At 42.4% G+C, this 20,630-nt stretch overlaps 1 protein-coding gene across 1 annotated transcript in view; it reads left to right on the top strand.

Annotated features, from left to right (window-relative positions):
• FAM135A (family with sequence similarity 135 member A) overlaps nucleotides 1-20,630 on the top strand; it is a 289,052-nt gene that overhangs the window by 171,035 nt on the left and 97,387 nt on the right. The window contains 3 exon segments of the mRNA XM_030199007.1: nucleotides 7,929-8,084; nucleotides 17,615-17,688; nucleotides 18,346-18,500. Of these exon segments, the coding sequence (XP_030054867.1) occupies nucleotides 7,929-8,084; nucleotides 17,615-17,688; nucleotides 18,346-18,500 (385 nt within the window).

Raw genomic sequence — 20,630 nt, forward strand, 5'->3', positions numbered from 1 at the left:
CTAGCGGTTCCTGCACACTTATCTTTACTTCTGTGGACATGCCGCTTTTGCCGCCATACTTGTCTCGAGTTCAATCCGGCCTCGCTCCAATGGCAGTTTTGGCGGGCTCAGCACCAATGGCTCCTGCACGCCGTGAGGCTTCGGCAGCCATTTTGTCAGCGGGTTCCTCGCCTTCTACTGTGTCCCAAGATGTTGGTTTTGCAGGGGTAGAAGTCTCTGCCCCAGTGGCATAGCTACAGGTGGGTCTGTGTTGGCACAGGCCCACCCTACTACTACTACTACTTATCATTTCTATAGTGCTACTAGATGTATGCAGCGCTGTACACTTGAACATGAAGAGACAGTCCCTGTTTGACAGAGCTTACAATCTAATTCTTAGCTCAGGCCCACCCAGCTGCAGGGACACACTGCTCTCTTCCCCCCTTTCCTCTGCAGCGTGTCTGCATCTGCACTTCTGTCTCTGAACACCTTCTGTCCCCGGTGTCAGTACAGGTGTCCTCGGTGCCTGCAGCTAATTCATTCACGCTGCTTGCACCGGCCCTGCAGGCTTCCCACTGTCACGTTCCACTAGACAGAAAACAGACAATAACGTCAGCGAAGGTGTGACGTGGCAGAGGGAAGCCTGTGTGGCCGGCGCAAGCAACAAGAATTAATCCGCTGCAGGTGCTGAGGACCCCTGTACTGACACTGTCCGGAGAGGGACGGGGTTCAAAGACAGGAGTGCAGATGCCAGGATACTGCGGAGGGGAGGGAGATTTGGGGTAGGTGAAAAATCTGTGTTCTTAAAAACATCTCTGGAAAGATATTTGTGTATGGTGTTGTACTGAGTCTGGCTATGCCTCTGCTCCGCACTGCTGTTTTTGCCTGAATTTGTTCTTCTATTATATCAGGCCTTTTTATTAGTCTGCTGAAGCTGCCTCTCCTCCTTCCTCTCATGTTACTTTTGAGGAGCAGCTTTTTTCTGTTTTGCAGGATTTGGAGAATGTTCCTCTTTGGGACTCAGAGGAGGTTTTATCTGTGTATTTGGACTGCCCAAGTTCTGTTGATGGCCAGGACTTCGACATTTAGAGGCAGACTGGGGTGATGATCCTACTGTGGCTGAGCTGCTTTTGAGAGCAGAATTGCCTCTGTTGATCATAAAATCTATGGAGGCTTTTAAACATTTCTTCCCCTGCTTCGGTCCTCTGCTCCTGTTCCATCTATTATGTCAGGTACTAAGAGGCCTCCTGTATCTTTCCATATTCATGAAGCTATGCAGGAGCTTATTGCAGCTCAGTGGAAGACACCTGATTCTAACCTCCGGGTGGCTCACGTCCAAATTATATCACCTTCTGCCATCTGAGTTAGAGCAGTTTGCTCTACCTAAGGTGGATGCCCTTATGACAGTTACTAAACATACCGCTATACCTGTTGAAGGCAGCACTGCATTAAAGGATATCCATGACTGCAAGCTTGAGGCTTTCTTGACGCTTGCCTTTCAACTAGTTTTGTTAAATTTTCAGGCAGCAATTTCATCTTCTTTTGTAGTCGGGACTTCTATAGTGTGGATTCAACAATTGTCCACTTTAGACTCGCCTCCAGACTTCTCCCTACCCTATAGGTGGGGTTGTTCTATTTGTCAGGTGCTCTTTATGATATTCTCAGAGGTCAGCTAAGTGTATGGCCTTGGTCGTATCGGCACAACACTAGCTATGGTTGAAGTATTGGGCTGCTGATGTGGCATCCAAATCTTGTCTGGTGAAGTTGCCTTTTCAGGAGGAAACTGCTCTTTGTTGCGGATTTGGACAAGATTGTTAAAGACCTGGGAGATTCCAAGGTCCAGTGGCTACCTGAGGACAAGCTAAGCCTCATCGCCGTGTGGCTAAGTCTCTCTTTTTTAAGAAGCGTGAAGGTATAGACCAGGGAATGCCATTGCTTCCGCTCAAAAACTTTGCTTTCCTCACTCAGTCTTCCTTTTGAAGAGGCAAGAAACCCTTTTTCTGCTTGCTCAAGAACCTCTCCTTCGCAGCCCTTGCAATGACAGGGTCGAGATTCACTCCTTGTACGTAGATATAGATGGGCGTCTTTCCCACTTTCACACAGAGTGGACCACCATTGCTGCAGACCAATGGGTCCTTGATATCATTGTCCTTGGCTACAAGCTAGAATTTTCAAAGCCACTCTGATATTTTCATGCTGTCCCCTTGCGGCAGCTCTGTAAAGAGTCAGGCAGTTCTAACTACCTTAGTCTCTTTATGGCGACTGGGGGCCATTCAGCCTGTTTCTCTGGCAGAGAGGGGTACGCGTTGATATTTCATCTATTTTGTCGTCCCAAAGAAAGAAGACTTTCTCCCTCCAGTTCTGGATCTCAAAGAGGTGAGCAATTCTATCAGAGTTCTGCACTTCTGCATGGAGACTCTTTGTTCTGTCATAGCCTTGGTCCAGCCAGGCGAGTTTCTCACCTCATATCCTAATTTGGGGCTCCTCACCGGAAATTTCTCCGGTTTGCAATCCCTGGAGACCATGTTCAATTCAAGGCTATGTTTAGGCCTCGCCACTGCACATTTTCAGAAGTTATGGTGATGGTGGCAGCCTTTCTTCGCTGGCAAGGAATCCAGATGCATCCTTACCTGGACAATTGGCTAATTTGGCGCCTTATCAAGAGAGCCTTCGCAGTACACAGACAGTCCTGTCTCTTCTTTCTGCACTGGGTTGGGTGGTGAATTACAGCAAGAGTCATCTCGCCTCCACCCAGACCCTGGAATTTCTGGGAGTGAGCTTCAGCACCTAGGCAGAGAAGGGTTTCCTACCTTAGCATAGTCAGCTCAAGCTCAAACAGCAAATTCTCTCTCTTCCCTGCCTGCAGGCATGGGATTATGCTTAGGTTCTCGGTTCTGTGGGGACAACTTTAGATGTTCTGCCTTGGGCAACGCTCCACATGCAGCCCCTACAGTCATCCCTGTTGAGCTGGTGGTCTCCGGTCTCTGGGACTTACGACCAGCTGGTGCTATGGACACCTCAAACCAGAAGCCAGAAGGAGACTGACTTGATGGCTTCTCCCTGTGCATACTCAAGCGGGGTTGCCCTTACAGACTCCCCAGTTGGTGTTTTCTCGCCTCCGAAGCCAGCCTTTTCGGATTGGGAGCCCATTATCTCCACCATTCTGCACAGGACCACTGGTCAAGAGTGGAAGCTTCCTGGTCCATCAACAGATTGGAACTGCGAGCTGTCGGTAAGCTCTACTAGCCTTTGTGCCTCTTCTTCACATGAGGCCTGTGCACATTCTCTCGGACAATGTTACAGTTGTGTCTTACATCAACAAACAAGGAGGAACAAAGAGTGTATTTCTAGCCCAGGAGGTGCATCTTATTTATTTAGTTTTAGTGGGCAGAATTGAACATTCTGATGATTTCAGCGTCTCACATAGAGGGTCCACAGCGCTTTCTGCTGAGGAAATCTGCTTGCGTGTCTTTGGACCCAGGGGAATTGCAACTGCCACACACAGTGGGTCCTTATGGTTCTGGACCTCATGACATCTAGACTCAGTGTGCAAGTAAACAGATTCTGTAGCCGCTTCAGGGAGAACTCCCTAGGAATGGATGCACTGGTACAACCTTAGCTATCAGATAGCTTCCTTTGTGTTTCCTCTTTAGCCTCTCGTGGGAAGGACATTGCACAAGGATTGTGCGTCATCCCATGTGGACTGGTCCAGATGTCCTTGGTATACAAACCTCATCCGTCCTCAAATTGCTCCTTGGTTGACACTTCCCCACATATGGGCTTATTGCACCAAGGTCTAGTATTTATGGAGGTTCCCTCCCACTTTGGACTTGAGGCCTGGCTCTTGAGAGGGTGCACTTGAAGGAGAAGGGTTATGCGGATTTTACTACCTTACTGCAAGCCCAAAAGTGGTCTACTTCTTATGCTAGAGTGTGGAGAACTTTTGAGAGCTGGTCTGTACAGAATGGTGTTTCTCCATTTTTGTTCTTCCTTGTCTTAAATGTATCCTTCCTTTAGGGGGGATTCAAAAAAGACTTGGTCCTCAATTCGGTCTTGGTTCAGGTGGTAGTGCTGGAGTGTCATAGAGGCAAAATACAGAATGCCTCATTGGCTGCTCATCCTGATATAGTGCAGTCCTTCAAGGGAGTCACTCATCTGTGTCCCCCTCTCTGCAATATTTGTCCTCAGTGGAGTCTTCAAGTGGTTCTTAAGGCTCTTCAGCCAGCCCCCTTTGAGTCCCTTCATTCGGCAACGATCAAAGATCTTACTTTAAAGGTAGTATTTCTAGTCATTTCATGGGCATGGAGAGTTGAGCTTCGAGCTCTCTTGCTGGGATCCGTTTCTCCGCTTTTCTGACTCAAGTTTCTATTTGGACAGTGCTCAAGATTGTATCTCCTTTCAAGCTTCTTCCTCCTTTTTCCAGGGATGTCTATTCTGCTGCCCGTCGGCTGACCAGCTGGTAAATTACTTCAATAACAAAATCACCAATCTTTGCAGCACAATTCCACAAGACTGTACTAACATTGATTCCTTTCTCGACGAATTGGACCCCTATGGAGATGAAATTCCAGCCGACCGTTCATGGACAAACTTCACCCTCCTTACCACGAAAGAAGTCTCTGTGGCACTCACCAAACTTTCCAAATCTCACTGCCATCTCGACCCATGCCCCAACTACTTAATGAAAAATGGCCCAGAATGCTTTATAATAGATCTCACCTCCCACCTAAACCTTCTGCTACAGCAAGGTTCATTCCCCACTGAACATGGCAACTCCTCTCCGTGCAAGACTGCACTGGCTCCCAATCAAAGAATGTATCAATTTCAAAGCCCAGACTTTAAACCTCAAGGTAATACAAAGAGAATCGCTAAACTATATGATAAATCTGGTTGACCTTCCAGCGAGAAACATGTCTGTATCCTCACGAAAGTACCTCAACCTGCACTACTCCAGCTGTAAAGGTCTCAAGTACAAAACTTATTATGGATCCAATTTCGCCTTCCTGGGCAACCGTCTATGGAACGCTCTCCCTAGACCTATCCAAGCAATCCATGACAACCTACCATTCAGAAAAGCACTAAAACCCCATCTATTCAAACAAGCCTACCCAAAAGACCCAGATTAATCTCATGGACCCATCTACCTTACATATACTGAAGAGAAAACGACATTGACCCAGAATCTATCTCCCACCTTACCCTCCTCTCTCTATCACCTGTCTCTACCTACCTACCCATCCATCCTTCTATTATGTTATACTTAATTTCCTACTTTACATAACAAAATTCTGTGTTACCTAATATAATAAATAAATAAATGTGGGATACAAATGCAATAAAATAAATAAATAATACACTTCCCTGCGACTGGATGTGAACTGTGCCCTTATGTGCTATCTTACCACTACCAACAATTTCCTGCAGTCTGATCATCTTTTTGTCCTCTCTGTGGGACCCTGGAAGGGTTTGCCAGCCTCCAAAGTGACAGTGGCTTGGTGGCTTAAACAGGCTGTTTCTTCTTTTTACATTCAGAGCGGTAGATCTGCTCCGATGCACGTCAAAGCTCATTTTACCAGGTCTTTGGTGACTTCTTTGGCAGTCTAAGGTGTTTTGTTGGGAAAGATTTGTCGGTCAGTGATGTGGTCTTGTCATTCCTTTGTTAAGCATTATCATTTGGATGTGTCTGCTCAAGCAGATGCTTCCTTCATGGCCATGGTTCCTGCTGCAGGGATATCACAGTCCCCGCCCCTCTTAAGAATTGCTTTTGGACATCCCATTTGTCTGGATTGATCCTTGGGACGTAATGGAAGGAAAAATTAGTTAATTACCTGATAATTTTCTTTCCTTTAGTCCCAAAGGATCAGTCCGGAGTCCACCCTTCTGTGATGGTTTTGATTTTTCCAGGTTCTTTGTAATTTTGGGTGTTTGTATTGTTCTGGTTCTGTTATTTCTAAGGCATGAGTTTTGCACTTTTTCATAGTTCTTTTTCTATCTAAAGGCTAATTTGTCTCTGGAAGTCCCTCTTTCACTGCTTTGTTATCGAATACTGGCTTGGTTGCTAAGCAAAGAAGCTTATGAGGCACAACTCATTGGAGTTCTTGATCTCCACCTGCTGGCAGAAGGTCACAACCCATTTGTCTGGACTGATCCTTTGTGACTAAAAGAGAGAAAATTATCAGGTAGTTAGCTATTTTTCCGTATGTAATTTTGGCTAGCTTTGGTTCTAGAGGATGAGTGTTTACAAAAACAATGAGGTCATGTAAAGGGCCCATCTGTCTGTGGTTAATAAAGTACAGATAGAGAATACAACTCTTGCAGATCTCTCCAAATCGTTTTCCCAGAAGGACTTTGGTGCTCAATCTGTTCCATAACCTGCTTAGACAAGAATCCTGTTCTCCTTAGAGACCATAGCAATTAAGCCTGTCTGACTTCAAGTCCTTCAACATCTTCCTGAAAAGTAAAATATGAAGATTTCCCTAGACATCTTAAGTTCCCTCCCCACCAAAAAAAAAACAAACAAAAACCCTAGCTGTGGTTTCTGGATTTAGGAGGCACATGTACGTACAGTGGTTACTTTCAATTTCCAAGAAATATTTCAGATTTGTAGTAGAAAATTACAACTCTGAATATTGGATACTGATCTCTTCAAAAAGTCTAGATGTCCTTGTGACATTCTTATAGAGACTTGGGGATCCATGCCTTTCCTTTCTTGGATGGATGACTGAACAAGAGTACATAGCAGACAAGTACGGATGTATCAGTGCAAAGCACCCATTAAGATGCTGTAGTCACTACACCTCAATTGAGAAGGTTTGCAAGGCTGTTTTGATACAGGGTTTCAGCATGATTGACAGTTTGACTATCTATTTATTTTATGGTTTCTTTAAGGGATATAGCATAACTCTATCTCCCTTGAGACTTGTTTTATGATTGAGTTGTCCTCGTTTAAAAATTTTTTTTTTAAATATATTTTTACCTAACATAAGCATGTTTTGGAGTTAAGTTCAACAAAAAATAGGAGAAAAAACATGAAGACAATGCTTTGCTAAGGAGTCCTACTTGTGTGACCATAGTGAACTGTTTGTCTTCTGAGAACATAAAGGACTAGATTCAGTAAATGGCGCACAAAAAAGGCACAAAAGAAATCTATGTGGAGCGCTGTTCTATAAATGGCACTCCAAGTTGGGTACCATGTATAGAATAGTACGTAGATCCAATTTCCACACCAGTCTTCGGGTGTGGCGATTTACTCCAGCAAAACCTGTTGTAAATCCTGGTACGTAATTTAGGTGTGGATCCCTGGTATTCAATAATACTGCATGCATCTTTAGTGAACGTCCCTGACTCGCCTATGCCTATGGCCACTCCCCCCTTTGAATTGCACACTATAATATTTGCGCGCATGTCTTTATAGAATAGCACCTAGCAAGATGCGCACGCAAAGCCAAATTGTTGCCAAATAAGACCAATAATTGTTAGCACCCAATTTTTGGCACTAATTGAAACGTTAGCCAATTTAGTTGCATGCGCAATTTTGCACATGGATATTTGGGCCCCATTTATAGAATCTGGGAGAACATGGCTTGCATATAACGTGTATTCTCTGAAGACAGTGGTTTACTAGTCACACAATTCTTCCTACCTTCACTTTTGGAGGAGTTTATCCATAAAAGCTATGTTATCGGAATTCAGGGGAACAGTGAGACTGTGGCAACATAAGAACTTTCATGCATTCTTAGTGAAGGACTTTCCACAGAACTGTGGAACAGATGTCCACTTGGCACCAGGCCAAGGCCATGTTACCTGCTTATGACTGAACTGCTGTCATCAGAGAACACCTATTTTGGATAAGCAATTTTACTTTTCCTTTTTGACTGCAGATTTCATAAAATATGTACTGTATCAGTGTGTCATTGGGATATGAAATAAAATTGTTTTTTTAACCTTAGAAATTAGAAAATCCTGATGAACTGGCAGAACTTATAAACATGAATCTTGCACAACTTTGCTCTCTTCTAATGGCTCTCTGGGGACAGTTTCTGGAAGTTGTTGCTTTACAAGAGGAGATCTCCTTGTTAGTAGCACGAGAACATCATACACTGAGAGTAAGTATTGAATAGGCTGTAATTTGAGCAAATTTATTCTCATTAGCTTCCCCCCCCCCCCCCCCCCCCCCCCCCCCCCCCCAGTATTTTAATACTTACTGTTGATCACTGTTGGCTATTGCACCTATAAGACCTTGATTGTATTCCTTCTTCATGAATGTCAATTATTTTGCTTCAGGACACTCTTAGTTAAGAAAAATGTATTCTTCGTACCTCAAAAGCTAAAGTAGTCTTAAATTAAAAGCATCAGGTTACATTTAAAATTTAACCATTTTACAATGAAGGGCATTTTTGATATATCAAAATCCAATTTGAGGTTTTGCAAAAAAAGTCCAAAAATCCAGTTCCAAACAGTTATTTTCGAACCAGAAAAGGTCTATTCTTTTGATTCGACTATCACCCTATTTTAGACATTTTTGTGCTCAGTGCGTCTTTCTTTAAGGGCCATGCTCAAACAAAAAATGTCCAAGGGGAAAACGCACAAAAACAAGGCATTGGGATGTCTGGAGCTAGCAGTCTTACTAGAGTGGGCCACACAGACAACCCAGCAGAGCTGTGGTGCAGCCTAGGGGACACTGAAGTGATCTTTATATTAAAAGGTCCCAAGTACACATCGCATCATGCCACCGAGAGACTGGGCCGGGCCCGGGGCAAGGCCGCCCCCCCCCCCCCCCCCCCCCCCCGAGGTTGTCATCGTCGCCGCCCCCCTCCACCCGCCCCCTTCTGTCCACCACCAGGCCGGGCCCCCCTGAATTCAAATCATAGCGCTTCACCTCGACCTCGCTCCGTGTGAAAAGCCCAACAGCGGCAGTCTGGAGATCACCTCCCTTCGGGCCTTCCCTCCCTGTGTCCCACCCTTGCACAAGTTACGTCAGACGAGGGCAGGACACAGGGAGGGAAGGAAGGCCCAAAGGGAGACGATCTGCAGACTGCCGCTGCTGCGCTTCTTTCACATGGAGCGAGGTCAAGGTGAGGCACTATGATTAGAATTCAGGGGGGCCCGGCCTGGTGGTGGACGGGAGGGGGGGGGTGGAAGGGACTGCGGCGCCGGGCCCCCCTTGGAGGCCCGGACCTGGGGAATTTTGTCCCCCCTGACCCCCCTTCTCGGCAGCCCTGCCCCTTATATTGTATGGTGAGCCCTCCAGGAATAGCAAAAAATGTACTGTGCCTAACTGTATACCACTACAATAGCCCTTATGCCTGCAGGTGTCACCTCTATGTGGGTTCAGTAGGTATTTTGTGGTTTGGAGGCACTCATACTTTCCACCACAAGTGTACCAGTTAGGGATAAGGGCCTGGGTCCCCTTTTCTATAGTCCACTGAACCGACCGCTAGGCTACTCCATGGACCTGCTTGCTGCTGTAAGAAGAATGGCCATTATATCTGCAGCTGTCATAGAGGCCTATATGTACAGTCACTTTCACCTCTTGGGGGGGGGGGGGGGTGTAGGAGGGGGGTCAGTGACCACTGGGGGATTAAAGGGGGAGGGTCATATCTTTATCCCTCCAGAGATCATCTGGTCAGTTTGGGCATCTTTTTGGAACTTAGTCATTATTGAAATGGCATACAAACCTGGCGTCCAAAAAAGAGAGAGAATGCTTGTCTAAAATATTTTGCGATAAGTGTGACTCTCACACAGAAAAAAAAGCACAAATGCAATGTCAAAATGTTTGCAGTGCGGTGATCCTTTACTGAAAGAGGGTAATCATTTATGCTATATAACGAGGTTGGCTAGGCCTAAAACATCCAAAAGGTATATCATTTATGATTGTGAGTGTAAATAGGAAACAGGGGTGCACATATCCAGCTACATCTTTGCAACGAACCTTTACTGTGAGCACAAATGGGAATGCAAGGGGGTGAATTGTCTCTCCAAGTTCATAGGTTGTTTTATTGACAGGGGGTTTAAGGACTATACTTTCATAGCGCACAGTTCGAATGGTTGGGATGGTTATTTTGTCATCAGTCAGCTGTTGCGGGAAATAATGGATATGAGTTTGTTAGCACAGGGTGATAAGCTTTTACAAATCACTGTTAATATGCTGGGCATTCGCTTTATAGACTCTCTAAATTTTCTGCTCATGAAGCTTAGCAAGCTCCTGCAAGCCATGGGCTTTGAAGGGAGCAAAGGGTACTTTCCTCACTTTTTGAACACCATGGAAAACCAAAACTGTGTGGAGAAAATCCCAGAGGAAAACTACTACGACGTTGAGAGCATAATGCCTGATGAGAAAGAGGCTTTCACATGCTGGCATGGCGAGAACAAGCATAAGACGTTTGATTTACAAAAAGAATTAGCTTTCTATTGTAAGTAAGATGTCTGTATTTTACAAAAAGCATGTGTCCTGTACAGAGAGGAAATTATGAAAATGATAGAGAGGGCTGTGGAGGTAGACCTAGAAGAAATACCGGGGAGTGGGGCAGCAACCCTAAAGAATTGTATAGACCTATTCTAGTTAATCACACTCACTTCCGTGTGTATAACCACGTTCATGTTCTTGTCTTTAAAACTGAAAACCATAGCTCTGCCAGAGGTCAGTGATTTCTTTGAGCCTACTAATAAGTAGGAAAAGGTGGGATACAAATATAACAAATTATCATCAGCAGACCAAAAGATTTTTAACCACCAATATCCGTTGGCTGATGTACACAGAGGACATAGAACATATACAAATCAGGTGTTCTCTAAGGGTGGAGGGGTGGGGGGGCAAAATGTAGGTGGGTGACTTTCTCAACGGATATGCCGTTGATATCGGTGAGCACCCTGCCTTTGAATTTAATGGATGCATTTACCATGGTTGTATGATCTGCTACGATTCTAGAAAACTGAACCCTTTGACAAGTACCACCTTCGGGCTTCTCAACTACAAAACATAGAGGATTTAAGGTCGTCAGTATTTTGGGAACATGAGTGGGACGGTTTGATTAAAACGGATAGGGAATGTGCAGCCTTTCTAAGCAGAGCTGCGTTACCCAAACCTTTAGTTCCACGAGATGCCTTTTTTGAAGGTAGAACGAATGCTGTGTGTCTGTACTATCAGGTTAAACAGGGTGAGAAAATACACTATTATGATTTTACCAGCATGTACCCTTTTGTCAATAAAACTAAAGAATATCAGATCGGACGCCCCAAAATCATCTATGACAATTTCGGCCCCCTCTAATTATTTTGGGCTTCTGAAAGTCGAGGTTTCTCTACCTCCCCCCCATAGACTGTTTTTCCTTTAGGGTGCTCGGTAAAATCATGTTCCTGTTGTGTCGCACCTGCGCCATAACAAGTCAGTGGGAGAAATTCGTCCACAATGACAGCAAGAGAGCCCTGATGGAGACATGGTGAGCCGTAGATTTGGAAATGGCTATCTCTAAAGGATACAGAGTGGGGGAAATAAGACATCTACAAAACTATTTTTGCAGAATACATAAACATGCATCTACAATAAAAGCACCGAAGCATTGGGGTTTCCTGATTGGTGTATCAATGCTGAACAACAAAACAGGTAGATAGCTGATTGCTACAAGAAAGAAGGTGTGCTTTTACGTGCCTATCAGATGTTACCTTGCAAAATGACAAATTGCAAAGCTGTTCTTAAACTCTTTGTATGGGGAAAGTTTGGTCAAAGAAGAAATACCTACCACTATCATTGTAAGAGACCTCAATGAGCTGTATATGTACCTGTTTTCCCACGAATACACTGTTCGTCTTGCGATCTTATAGACGATGATACAGCGTGCGTCACCTGGAAGTGTACGAAGAAACTTTGTGCACCACCAGGTAATACAAACATCTTCATAGCCTTTTTCACAACTGCAAATGCCCGGCTAGAGCTGTATAGGGTTCTTGACGTTTTACAAGAGCGTTGCCTTTTTCACGATACAGACTCTGTGATATGTTATGTTTTTTAAGGAGGGTGAGTGGGACCCTTCTTTGGGTGACTAGGCAAATTAACGAGCGAGATCCCTAAGGGTGAGCATATCACAGACTTTGTATCGGCCAGTCCTAAAACATACAGGTACAAGCAATTCAGCGGTGAGATCCATCTGAAGGATGAAAGGTATCACATTAAACAGCGAGAAAATAAATTTTTGCGGTCTAAAGGAGCTAATTCTGGATTAAAATCCATGGGTGCCACTGAATGAACAAACTAAGATATCCATTCAGTAAAAAGCAATAGCCAGAAACAAGGCCCAGTGACAGATTGAATATTGTGTACTTCAAAAAAAAATTCAAAGGGTCATGTATATAAACAGGTTTTGATTCAAAATTTTGACATTTTGCATTACAGGTATTGATTATATTTTTACTTGACCTTGCCTAGCTTTGCAATGTGTTATGTTTTTATACTTGTGACTGTGTGATAAATGAGAAAAAAGTGGGAGATGCAGCGAGTGAGAGATTTGCTTATCTGTAACTTGAATGTTTCACAGGTGAAGGTGAACACAGTGCTAAAAGCAAAATAAAGCATTCAGATTGTATCCTTTTGAAATAAACAAATGCCTATTTCTGTGGTGGATGACTAGAGGGAGTGAGTGTGTGGAGGTATGAGTAGAGAGGAGGGGATGCTTGCGGGGATGGCTAGCGAGAAGAAGGGGGCTGGCCTTTTTGAAACACAGGTGTGATTTTCTGTGTTTTAGCTTGGGGTAGAGCTCACAGAGTCAGTGTGAAAAAAAAAAAGCAAAAACTAGATTTTTTTTTCGTACTGCCGAGAAAGGGAGGCAAAACAGAAAAGTATTTATTCTGCCATTCCATCTTGGCTTGTCTGTAAATTTTTAAGTTCATCTGTCTTAAGCCTGAGCTGTGATTCTCCCTGTAAGGTTTGTTGCTAGCTAGGAGGAAGGGGGAGGCACAAAGCAGCACCCTTCTGCCTTTTGAAGGATCTGCAGATAAAACTAGCTTGGCTCTTACAAAAGCAAACCCCCTGTCATTGTTTTCTGTATCAGTTCAGACTTTTAGGGCATGATCTCTCTTGAAAACAAGAGATGGGCCAGCTTTTGCATTCTTATGTAGGCTAAAAGCAAAGGAGGAGGAGGACGGTCGGTCTATTCTTTTTGTTTTAAAACCTAAAGCTGTCATTCAGTGAAAACAGTTTTTTTTTAAAATAAGCACAAGCAAGGTATCCTTTTTTTGAAAGAAACAAATTGTAAGAAAAAGAAAATAAAAATGTCTTTTCTTTCCTGTGAGAAAAAAAGGTTAAGGTGTGCATGTGTGACTAAATTCTGCCGAGGCTGTAGGGGGTAGTGTTGGGATTTTTTTGATGTCACTTTCTATCACATGACCCCATCCAAGATGGTGGCTAGTAGTGGAAACAGGAGATGATGCATATGGTGGTGGCTGGCATCTTGAAAAGGGGTGTGGCTATGACATCACTTCCTGTGACAGCACTGAAAGGGGTGGGGTTTGGGGGAAGGACTATGTGAATAGGGTGGGGCAAGGGGTATTGTTATGCAAAAGGGGTAGGGCTTGGGCGGAGTCAAGACGTCATATTTGGTGGCATCATCCCTAGGGGTAGGGAGTGTGCATGACTTGGGTGTGTCTTTGCTTCTGATTGGCTGAAAACTGTAAGCAGGCATGTCTGAAGGATTTTCTTTAAGCTCTAATAGCTTCCTTCACCTCGCTTTTTAACCATACTGGATGTCGCTTGGTCTTCCTTCCTTCTTTTTTAATACATGGAATATAACTGACCTGGGCTTCCAGGATGGTATTTTTAACAGCATCCACACCTGATGTAAATTTTTGATCTTTGCAGTTGCTCTTCTATGGTTTTTTTCTTTTTATTCCCCCCACCGTTCTCATTATATCATAGTCTCCTTTTTGAAAGTTAAACATATTGGATTTCCTGTGTGTTCTTACTCCAAAGCCAATGTCAAATCCGATCATATTATAATAGCTGTTATCAAGCGGCCCCAGTACCATTACCTCTTGCACCTGATCGTGCCCTTCACTAAGGACTAGGTCTAGAATTTTTCCTCCTCTTGGCTCCTATACCAGCTGCTCCATAAATCAGTCCTTGATTTCCTCAAGGAATTTTACCTCCCTAGCATGCCCTGATGTTACATTTACCCAGTCAATATCGGTGTAATTGAAATCACCCATTATTATTGTGTTCTCCAGTTTGTTAGCCTCCATAATTTCTGATAATGTTTCCTGGCCAGGTGGACAGTAGTACACTCCTATTACTGGCCTTTTTCCCTTTACACATGAAATTTCAATCCTTAGGGATTCCAAGATGTGTTTTGTGTCCTGCAGAATTTTCACTGGTTATCTTCCTTCCAGCAGGTCTCGGAGATACCTATTATATCTAATTTTTCATTTAGTGCAATATATTCTAACTCATCCATCTTATTTCTTAGGCTTCTGGCATTCACATATAAACATTTCAAACTATGTTTGTTGTTCCTATTTACATCTTGCTCGGCAGTTGACAGTGATAATTTGCAATCTTTTGTCTGCTTTTTATTTAAAAATACCTGGAGGGGCATTTTCGAAAGAAAAGTCTGAATCAGAATTTGGACGTTTTACAAAGATGTCCATATTCCGAACAGGAAAGAGGGTCGTTTTCGAAAAAGATGGACATCTGTCTCTTGTGTTCGAAAATACTCTGGACGTCCTGTAATTTAGACGTCCTTTTTTTTTTGGTCCATTTTTGAACAAAAGACATCCAAATGCAAGACATCCAAAACAGGAGGAGTGGCTTAATGGTTAGTTCAGCGGGCTTTGATCCTGGCAACATGGGTTCATGTTGCCACTGCTGCTCCTTGTGACTGGGCAAGTCAAAAGCACAAGGGGCATTTTTGGATATGATGTCTAAGTCTGAATTTGGACGTTTTTTGTAAAACGTCCAAAATCAGAACAGGAAAGGTCATTTTCTACAAAAAAAGTCTCTTTTCCTTTTGAAAATGCTGTTTGGAAAAATGTTTTGTGATTTGGATGTTTTATTTTTTGGTCCATTTTCAAACAAATACATCCAAATTCAAAACATACAAAATACACAAGAAAATCCACAATAAAGTGAAACGATTCACATGTTCTAAGTGTGGTAAAAGCTTTGGTTGTAATGTAAATCTCAAAGTGCATCAGAAAGTCCACATGGGAGAGAAACCATTTGCATGTATAGAGTCTGGTAAAAGCTTTGGTCAGAAGGTAAACCTCACAATGTACCAGAGAATACACACAGGAGTGAAACCATTTACATGTCCTGAGTGTGGTATAAGCTTTGGTTGGAAAGAAAACCTCACATGGCATCAGAGATTCCACACAGGGTTGAAACCATTTACATGTACTGAGGAGGTAAAAGCTTCAGTTGCATTGGGACAGGTAATTAGGGAATGTACACTCTTGCTATGAAGTATGGAAAAATAGCACTCTGGTATTTAGATATATGTAATGAGACCTCCTTTTCATCTATAGATCTAAATTCAAAGCCCAAATCTAATGATAAACAATAGAAACAAGGCTCAGATATTATTAAAAAAAAAATAGAAAGCTTGGCATCAGGTAGAATAGTGGAAAAGTGACATCCCATGAAAGCAATAGAGCATCCTTGGGGGCACCTCGAATGCTGTGTTCAATTCTGGTCACCGCATCTCAAAAAAGATATAGTGGAATTAGAAAAGGTACAGAGAAGGACGACGAAAATGATAAATGGAATGGGACTACTTCCCTATGAGGAAAGGCTGAAAAGGCTTGGATTCTTCAGCTTGTAGAAAAGATGGCTGAGGGGAGATATGATGGAGGTCTATAAAATAATGAGTGGAGTGGAATGGGTAGACGTGAATTGCTTGTTTACTCTTTCCAAATATACTAGGACTAGGGGGCACGCATTGAAGCTAAAGAAGTAGTAAATCAGAAACGAATCAGAGAAAATATTTCTTCACTCAACATGTAATTAAACTCTGGAATTCGTTACCAGAGAATGTGGTAAAAGCAGTTAGCTTATTGGGGTTCAAAAAAGGTTTGGCTGGCTTCCTGAAGGAAACGTCCATAGACCATTATTAAAATGGACTTGGGGAAAATCCACTGCTTATTTCTAAAATAAGCAGCGCAAAATGTATTGTACTGTTTTGGGATAGTGCCAGTTTCTTGTGACCTGGATTGGCCACTGTTGGAAACAGGATACTGGGCTTGATGGACCTTTGGTCTGTCCCAGTATGGAAAGATCCAAATATAAAACATTACAGTAAGCAATATGTGACAAAATAAATATGTAAGCCAATTTTTGAAGGTCATCAAATGAAATCTCAGGTATATATTTTTCTTTAGAAATGTTTTGGGATTCTTACAAGTACTTGTGACCTGGATTGGCCACTATTAGAAAAAATATACTGGCCTAGATGAACCTATTGGTCTGGCCCAGAATGGAAATTCTTATGTTCATTTTGAAACTCATGGTACTTTGGAGGCTCATTTTCAAAAGAGAAAAACGTCCAAAAAGTGTCATAAAGCACCATTTGTACAAATTTTTTCTCAAAATATCCAGTGTGTTTGAAACTTGTTTTGCAGACGTCTGTCTATTCATTTTGTCTGCATTGTGTCCAAATCACAAGAGGACCTGTTGGAGGGTGTTTCGAAGGCTGGCTTAGAGCATTTTACAGCCATCATGGAACAAAACCAAAACGTCTAGGGTGAAAACTTCCAACGTTTTGGTCTAGACCTGTTTTCAGAATGAATAAGGCAAAAAATAAAACTTGCCCTAAATGACCAGATGGACCACTGGAGAGAATCAGGGATGTCCGCCTCTCTTCCCCAGTGGTCACTGACCCTTTCCCACCCCCAGAAAATATGATTAAAAATAGTACTCACCAGCCTCTGTGTTATAGCCAGGTCTATTAGAGCAGCATGCAGGTCCCCAGAGTAGTGTAGTGGTGGGTGCAGTGCACTGTAGACAGGTGGACCCAGGCCCCAAATTCCCCCTAACTGTTACACTTGTTGTGGAAACTGTCCAAAACTCACTAAAAATCCACTGTATCCACATATAGATGCCCCCTTCACTTATAAAGGGCTATTGTATTGGTGTACAGTTGGGGTAGTGGGTTTTGGAGAGCTCAGCAGACAAGATAAGGGAGCAATGGTGAGATGTGTACCTGGGAGCATTTATATGAAGTCCACAGCAGTGCCCCCTAGGGTACCTTATTGCTCTCCTGGGATGTCTGGGGGGTCAGTCTGCTAAAACTGCTGGCCCCATCCTACATCCCAATGGCTTGATGTTCTATGTTTTTCACTTGTCATTTTTTTTTTTTTTAATGGCCTGAAAAGATAAATGTACAGAGCACAAAACTTTGTTTCAAGTGCTATTTTCGGGGGGGGGGGGGGGGGGGATGTTTTGTGGTTTTGAAAATGGTCTTGCTTTGTGTTTGGATTTGGGACGTTTAGTGCAAAACGTCCAAAGTCCGACTTAGACGTCATATCGAAAATGCCCCTCCAAGTGTCCAAGTAAAAAAAAAAATAAAGCCTTAGTAATGTAGTATGGTATAGCAGTATTGTAGAGGTTTAAAATTACTTGGAGAGTAAATATATAATACTTTGTATCTTTCAGGTACGCAGATTTTCAGAAGCTTTTTTTTGCCTGGAGCACCCCAGGCAGGCAGCCTTGGCTTATCAAGAGCTTCAGTGAGTAACTTAAAGTGGATAACAGTAAAATGCATGACATTTTTAACTTGGAAACTTTAATCTCATTGTGTGGTTTGATGGAAAGCTGCTAAGGTGCAGTTTAGATAAGTGGTAATGGGGACAGATGGATGTGTTTCATTATCTGTAACGTATTTCATATTACAAAAGCAGTTTTCTTTTTGTTTTCTGTTGCAACCACAAAGAGTCATGTCTGCTTAGCTTGTACAACCTGATGGTGCTACAAAGGTACTGCCCTGTATGAAAAAATCCAGTGAGAATGGAGAAGCAAGGGTTTGCCAGAAAGCAAAGTAGATTGTCTGGCTGTTGTCCTCCACCCCTTCTGGAGCTGGTTCATCAGACATGGAACGGTGCAGAGAAACTTTTGTCCCTAGGTTGGGTACCAGCTTAGGCCTCTGCCCAGAAATAGCCACAACCCAACCACCTTCCCCTACTGTCATCTGGCAAGCTAATATGGGTGAGGGTTTGGGGTGACTGGCTGATTCCAAATTGGGCTTGTTCAGGTGCCCAAGTGCCTTCCAGGTGATGATCTTCCCTCCTCATAAAGGAGCCAGACAGCTCCTGAGACAATAATCCAAAGTGAGTTTATTTTATTCCAATATATTTTGCTGAGAATAAGTTGTTTATTTTCCCTCACAGTGCTCAAAGTCATCTACAGATGTCTACAGCTATCAAAAATTCTACTTATTTTAGTTCTCTCCCACCTCTGCCTATTGAATGCAGTGAACTAGATGGAGATTTCACCTCGCTGCCTATTATTTTTGAAGATAGATATTTAGACTCTGTTACTGAAGGTAAGCACAAGCGGTAAGGTTCTTGCATGTAAGAGGAGTAATCTAATATGAATCTTTGGTTTGTTCTAAAATTAGCATATTTGTGTGGTGGAGTGCATCTACAATTGTGAAAGCTATAATAGTATCAATATATTTCTATAGAATTTGTAATGTAACATTTAATATATGAAGTCTAATCAATATAAACTCAGTGATCATCCTCTACTTGATTTACTAGAATGTTGAGCAAAGTTCAGGGTATTGTTGACAGGTTGGGTTTGACTAGAGGGTTTAGCTAAGCTTTCTGTGTAATTCCCTGATAGTTGTGGGTGATTTTTTTGAATCCTTATAGTAAAGATCTGTCTTGACCTTTTGACTCAGTATTTTTTCTTCTGATTTAGATATTTTGGGATTTCAGGTTTTGAAAGGAGGTTCTACACGTTAATGAGCACATTTGAATTTAATTATTGGCTTCTAGGAGGCCAAATTATTGGGAACGTTGCATTAGCTATATTTGTGGATTGTTCCATGCAGTACTTACACTTGCCTTTCTCAAAAAGACAGATCAAAGATAAAATTGATATAGAACTGTTTTTGAAAAGTTGTCAGGAAATGCTTTGGAGCCTCCACTGAGCACTTTGGAGAGTATGGTGTTTTGGTGTTACCAGTGGACAAAGGTAGTGATAGAGGAAACGTCTCCATTGAAGAGCAAATTTGTAAGGGAGAATAGGATGACACCATTGTTTTCAGGTGAATTGTTTGATAATTATAAGGTAGTAGGGCATCTGTAGAAACTAAAAGAAATCTGCAGTATTGAGGGTTAAAGTAGTCTGGGAAAAATAAATACCAGAAGGGTAGTGAAGCTTAACAGGGTTTTATTCTGGATTGCTTGCTTCTGCTGAAAACTCCCAAAGTTTTGGTGGGGGGGGGGGGGGGGGGTTGTTTTTTGTTTTTGTTTTTCTTAGTAACAAACTTGACTTCAAGGTAGATAGTATTGAGGCTAATGCTAAGGTCCTAATTTGCTTTCATTTTTTTGTGGATCAAGTTTTAAGTTGTCTCAGGACTTCTTAAAAAAAAAAAGCTGAGGGAGTTGTTGTTCAACCTTCTGCAGTAGGAATGCAAGGGATTGTGTCCTGGTTTCTGGATTTCACCTCACTCTGAGTTATTGGCTCTAAGAGGATATGCGGCCAGCTGCATACCTGAAGACGTCTTTCCTTAATTCTTAGACTGTGAAAGTTAAGGGCGCTCTGAATCATGGTATGTTGACTGGGTGGATTAATGAATGCATCACTAAGTGAAAGATTGTTGCCCTAAGTTTTGAAAAGGGCTTCTTTTTAGCAAGGTTTATTGAGAAATATGTTACACCATTTTATCTATTTGGACCAGATTGGAAGGCTGGGATCTGTCAAGGGATTCTGTGCAGGTTATAGTACAGAATCTGTACTGGTAACTATAAGACAGAGGTTCTCAACCTTAGCCAGTAAGGTTTTCAGGATATGCCACAACGAATATGCATGAGATAAATTTGCATGCCCTGTCTGTATTGTATGCAAATTTATCTCATGCATATTCATTGTTTTCTCTTAAATCTATTGTACATCAACTTTATTCACAAAAATACCTTTATTCACTTTAATAGAAAATCTACAAAAGATATACACTTAAAAACAAGCCCACCAGATACCTGAGCTGAGTTCAAATTTGCCCAGTATCATGTATTACCACTTAAATCTACCCTGACCTCCATGAATATCCAACTATAATATCCTTATCTTCATTTGGTTGTCCAGTTAAGCTACAATCCTTTAGGAGTACCAGTGACTTAGCCTGACTATGTCTCTTTTAAATGTGTGTCTTTTGCAGATTTTCTATTAAAAGTAGATAAAGGTATTTTTGTGAATAGTTTAAAGTTGATGTACAGTGATTTAAGAGAAAATAGTGTAGAGATTAATCATTGTCAATAGGTAGTGATCCTATATTTAGAAGTGATTTGATGTATGTTCGTTGTGGATATCCTGAAAACCTGACTAGCTAGGTATGCCTGAGGACTGGGTTGAGAACCTCTGATGTAAGATAAGGTCTTTCTTGTCATTGATGGGTTGGGGTGAATATCAGCTGTGGTGGTTTAGCTGGATCTCTCTAGTATATTCA

This window comes from Microcaecilia unicolor, chromosome 3 (assembly GCF_901765095.1).
Source record: "Microcaecilia unicolor chromosome 3, aMicUni1.1, whole genome shotgun sequence".
NCBI lineage: Eukaryota > Metazoa > Chordata > Amphibia > Gymnophiona > Siphonopidae > Microcaecilia > Microcaecilia unicolor.